A 5,373-nucleotide genomic window follows, 5' to 3' on the forward strand; every position below is an offset into this window, starting at 1 on the left:
TCTTAAGGAATACATTACGGCGACGCTAGCAACTTTGTTACTTAGGTTGGAATAAATTGAGACCCCCCCTAAATGAAAAAAAAATCACTGGTTGGAATGGCTGTTCATCACAGCCTGTGCTGGTGAGAGTTTTCAAAACCAGCCGGCCTGTGCTGGGAAGTTGCCAGACATTGCAGTTATAAAGGACCATGACGAGCCTTTGTTGTGGGCTTGTCGATGAGGGGTGGGCTTCACTGAAGTCTGCCCAATTATCTCAAACTGCTACAGTTTTGTGGTAAGGAAGTGGGAGAGGCTGGGCACTGCCTGGTCCCCACAGCATGTGCTGGGGTTTTGTAAGTATGGCGATAATCGTTACATGCCAGGCAGTGTTAGCCTGCCAGAACCTTGCCAACATTGATGCAGAACAGACATCAGCTCAGCGGCATGGTTTAACCCAAGCAGACACTCTCCAGCATATTGAACTCCTCTCACCGTCTACCCATCGTCTATTCTTCATCTACAATAGATGAATCGACTATAGACGACATGTATAGACGACTCGACTTTAGACGAACTATTGTAGATGACTCGTCTAATAGACGGGTCTTCAGGATATAGACGACCGAAAAAAATACAGACGCAGCGCTGCACAGTGTCCGTACACATGATGTCTGCACGTAAAATGTCAACGTTGGGGATCTCCATCCAGGGCAGCACCGCCGACTGGTCCTCCGAGCACACTTCCGAGCACACAGCACAGACACGGGAGGGCATGCGCCGGCGCAAAGCAGCAGCCATGGTCGATGCACATTGCAGCTGTACTGCGTATGGTACCTGCCTGTCAAGCGGCAACTGGCCGCCAGGAAGGTCCTGCACGCGGCCTTCTGGAAGCGCCAAAAGAAAGTCGGGCAAGTCAATGGCTTCATCCTGATGGAGGTCCATGAACCGCAGGAGACGGTGCATGCGAGCTAATAGTGTATCCCTAGGGGCGGCCTGCTGGTTATGCTGCTGCGCCTGCCGTGCAGCCGCATGCTGTGCTGTGTTCCGCTGCTGCTGGAATGCCCTTACTTCCGGGTCAGCACGTGCAGCTGCATGCTGTGCAGCATCACGCAGCTGCTGCTGCGCCCTCACCTCCGGGTCAGCACGTGCAGCTGCATGCTGTGCAGCATCACGCAACTGCTGCTGCACCCTCACCTCCGGGTCAGCATGTGCAGTGGCATGCTGTGCAGTGTTATGCAGCTGCTGTTGCGCCCTCACCTCCGGGTCAGCATGTGCAGCTGCATGCTGTGCAGCATCACGCAACTGCTGCTGTGCCCTCACCGCCGGGTCAGCATGCACAGCTGCATGCTGTGCAGTGTTACGCAGCTGCTCCCGCGCCCTCACATCCGGATCGGCACGTGCACCCGCGTGCCGTGCAGCATCCTGCTGCCGCTGCAACAACCGTAACTCAGGAAGGGCTGACGCACGCTGCACAGCTTTCTGCCGCCGCCATCTCTCCCGTACTTCTGCAGCAGAAGGCACAGCATCCTGGGGCTGCTCCTCCAACTGTGTATCAACAGCAGCTGCCGTTTGCTGGCGCCGGTCCTCTGCAGACCCTGCTGAATTGAGTCGTCTGGCTGTCTGCTGTGCTGCAGCATGTAGTTGCTGCTCAGATGCATGGCCTGGACTCAAATTACTGAACGGGCGGATTCTTCCACCACGGAAGCCGTCTGCAAGCGAGCCAAGCCGAATCCGCTTCGGAGGAGGTGACTGGTCCGACATGGAGGCTGACCTGATGAGGTGAGTACGTGTACTAATGCAGCTGTTAAGGAAAGCAGATCAGCAATGGCAGAGGACGCGAAAAAACGACGCGATAGAAAGAGCAAGAAGTCCTATGGTGTTGAAGGAAAGGTAGGCAGAAGGCTAAGTAGGGGAAGATCGAGCTTGTTATGTGATACGCGGAGGATTTAGCTATATATTCCAGGCAGGTCTAGTTTTTATACCTCTAGCGCACGTACATATGTGCAACCTTGATATGATAAACCTTGTTTTCATATCCCGATCGGAACTCATTCGTCAGATTTCACCAACCTTGGGCGAACCTTGGTGAAATACTATTATGACCGCGACTCCCCACAAGGTTTATAGTCGACGGTATACGTCGCTATGAGGACCACTGTAATCGTTATTGTTTGCACGCGCATGAAGAGTGAGGAACGTCCGACAAGACGACGTACTTCGAAGTATAGCGCGCTTCGAAGTATAGCATCGTACAAAGTTTGAGGTGCGTGCAAATGCAAGTCAAACACGCTCAGCACAGGAAATTAAACGTGCGAAGCTGGATGCACAACAAAATTTAACGTGCAAAGTTCAACGCCTAGCACGCGAAGTTTAGTATGCAAAGTTGGGGTCGTATCACAAGTCGACGTGCAAAGTTGGAGGTGAATCGGTTGACAGTTGAATTGAAGCGCGTTCTATTGTGAGCACGTTATATTGCACGTTATATTGGCGTCTATTTAAGGTCGCAAAGCATAGTACGTAACTTCGCGCACGGTGCGCAAAGTTGAGCACGCAGTCACAAGTTGACGCGCAAAGTTTGAGGTGCACAGAAAGGAAAGTCGAACACGCTCAGTTAAACGTGCAAACTTGAGTGTTCAACCTTGCGCGCTGAGCTGTGTGTACAAGTTTGATGTGTGTTGAAGTTTGGATGTTGAGCTTTACGTGTCGGGCTTCGTGCGTTGAACTTGAGTAGTTCAACATGCAAATTTCAGCAGCAGGCAGCGCGCTGAAGTTTGCGCGCTGAAGTTTGCGGGAAATTTAACGCGCAAAGCTAAACGCTTAGCATGTTTAGTGTGTAAAAGTTCGGTGTAAAAGTTTGTGTGTAAAGTCTGTGTGTAAAAGTCTGTGTGTAAAGTCTGTGTGTAAAAGTCTGTGTGTAAAAGTTGGTGTGCGTTGAAGTCTGGACAGTTTGGAAAACATAGCGGCGAAAAAAAATAAAGCGGCGCGATAAGGGTTGAACCGGCGACGTGGTGGACAGACGGAGAGACGAAGAGACCAGAGCGCGCTGTTCGCGCGAGTGGGCCGTAGCTCCGTAGCATAGTGTAGCACTAGACGGGGGCTGCGTCGCCCGCGAGGGGGCCGTAGTCCCCCGGCTGGGCGGCAGGAGTATGACGGAGCGTGCGTATACTTGTAGTATACCCGTGTGGGAGTCGAACCCACAAGTGCAAGGGATGCACCCAGCCGTGCGGGCGTGTCGTCGGACGGCTAGAGAGCCGTGCAACGCTGGCATTTAACGCCATCCAGTGGCGAGGCAGACGAACTGTTTTACGTGTCAGGTGGTGTTGGCTGCGGAGGTCCAACGCTCCTCTAGGTTTCTGGCGTGTTTGTACTCGGTCGTATAGCGTTCACGTGTTTCGGTTGCACGGCGATCCAGGAGGCGGAGTTCGGCCGCAAGGTCGGGGTCCAGCTTGGTTGCTGCCATGAACTGTTTGACGACTCGTGTTCGTTCATCGGGTGTGGTAGAGAGCGGGCGCAGGAGGCGGATGTGGTCGAGTGTCTTGTAGCGGGTGAGCAACACGTACATGGTTGCACGCTTGAGGCCACCGGGCGGGACGGAAAGGTCTGCGACCCAGCATTCTTCCTTGAAGCTACGGCCCTGTACGAAGTAGTCGGTGACGGCGTAGTAGTCACCAAGCGGTACATTGACTCGACGTACATTTTTGGTGGTGGTGCCGGTGTTGGCGGCTGGCACGGTGATGTTTGCTGCCGGCGAGGGCCGTGGTACGATGGCGAAGGCAGCACCTTTGGCTGCGAAGTCCGATAAGTCTGCTAGCACCGCTTTGGGCGCGTGCCCTTTAATGGGACGGACCAAGACGGCTGCGGGTAGGTAGTGGAGGCGCCAGTACGGGCCGCGGCCATCGTCAGGCGGTTCACGGCTGTCGGTAAGCAGGCCACACGCCTCGACTTCATTGTTGTGGCACGCGCCGGCGTCGGCAGCTGTGGTGTCGAGTAGGGTGTAGCGTGCACCCTCGTAGTACCAAGTGTCGGCGGTGGTGTGGTCGAAGGTGGCGTCTTTTACTCGCATTGCGACAGCCTTTTCGACGTGTGAGAGCGCCTGTTGTTGGGTTGCGCCATGTTGCCTAACCGGGACGTGGTCCGCATTCCAGCTGACCAAACGCGCTCCTTTGCGGCGCGCCTGGAGCATCAGGAGGCGTGTGTTGAGCGCGTGCCTGGGTTCGTTCCGTTGCAGCACGACGCGGGGTTCGAGGTCTGTGAGATCGGACAAATCTGTGATGACGCGTTGGTTGAGTGCGTCTACTAGATCTGCGACATGTGCTTCAGTGGTTGGAATGCCGCCGAACATGGTTGCGAAGCGGGTAAGCTGCTGGCCAGATGGGCTGTTGTCTTGCCGCTGCTGTTTCTGCAGCATGAATACGGTGCCGCCGAGCTGACGGTACAGGTTGAAGCCGTCGTGTAGGCGGGTGTGCGTCTGTGGCACGGGGCGACGAGTGCGACGTGTGGAGGTGGTGGCGCGACGGTTGCCGGTGTCGTCGTCTGCGTCAGTGTTGTCATTGTTGCTGTCATCATGACGGTGACCTCGACCTTCGTCAAGTGAAGCTGGTGTGCGTTGTGCTGTCGGTGCCGAGGGAGTGAACTGGGGGTTTCGCTCAACGTCGGCGGCGTAGCGGTACGGTGGTGAACCGCCTGGCTGAGGGTGCTGTAGCAGGTCGCCGATTCCGCCCGCGGCGCGGCCGGATAAGACGCGGCTGCTGTCATGGGCGGGCCCAAGGTGTGGCGGAGGCGGCAGACTGGCTGTGCAGGAGTGGCTGATGGCGCCGAGGTGCTCGTGGCTTTGCATGCCAATTTCGTCGATGAGCACAGCGCCGTCGCCGACGTTGTGTTTTACTTGAAGGCCAGCATGTGCGCCGCGCTTAGGAAAGTTGGTGCCACGGGAGCCGCTTTGGCTGGCTGAGATGCCGAACATGGAGTGGGTAGATAGGCTGCGATGGACTGGGGTGTTGAACGCGATCGCGGCGGCCCAAGAGTATGCGCACGTGGCGGCCCAGTCAGGACTGTCATGTTGGTACGTGTACCACAGCAGTGCGTGTACGAACTGAGTCTTGCCTGTGCCCGGAGGACCCATGACGAGCATTTGCGGTGGGACACCTGGATCGGGTTGGTTGCGGCGGTCGAAGTAGCGTGCCATGAGCATGAATGGCACGGCCTGATCCGGCGCCAGGGTAAACAGCTCGATGGTTTCATCGATGGTCGGCGGCCGTGCTAAACGCAAGTAGGTTGGCATTCCCGCTGTGATACGGTCAGATTGTTGGGTGCCGTTTACGAGTACCGCTACGAGTGGGTAGCCGGGGCGGCGATCCAATTGCAGACGGGGTGTCCGTTCAGTGGTGGTCGGCG

General features: G+C 56.1%; 2 protein-coding genes across 2 annotated transcripts in view; both read right to left on the bottom strand.

Annotated features, from left to right (window-relative positions):
- Positions 1–492: 492 nt before the first annotated feature.
- VOLCADRAFT_88985 (uncharacterized protein) lies at positions 493–1,740 on the bottom strand (the record flags this gene model as incomplete). Its single annotated transcript, XM_002948725.1, has 1 exon — positions 493–1,740. The coding sequence occupies one exon, from the start codon at positions 1,738–1,740 to the stop codon at positions 493–495; it is 1,248 nt and encodes a 415-aa protein (XP_002948771.1).
- A 1,549-nt stretch (positions 1,741–3,289) lies between these two features.
- Positions 3,290–5,373, bottom strand: part of VOLCADRAFT_88986 (uncharacterized protein) — a gene marked incomplete at both ends in the record, with an annotated part of 15,447 nt that continues 13,363 nt past the window's right edge. Inside the window, one exon of the mRNA XM_002948726.1 lies at positions 3,290–5,307. Coding sequence (XP_002948772.1) covers positions 3,290–5,307 — 2,018 coding nt within the window. The remainder of the gene's footprint in view (positions 5,308–5,373) is intronic.

The sequence above is a fragment of the Volvox carteri genome, assembly GCF_000143455.1.
Source record: "Volvox carteri f. nagariensis unplaced genomic scaffold VOLCAscaffold_11, whole genome shotgun sequence".
Classification (NCBI taxonomy): Eukaryota; Viridiplantae; Chlorophyta; class Chlorophyceae; order Chlamydomonadales; family Volvocaceae; genus Volvox; species Volvox carteri.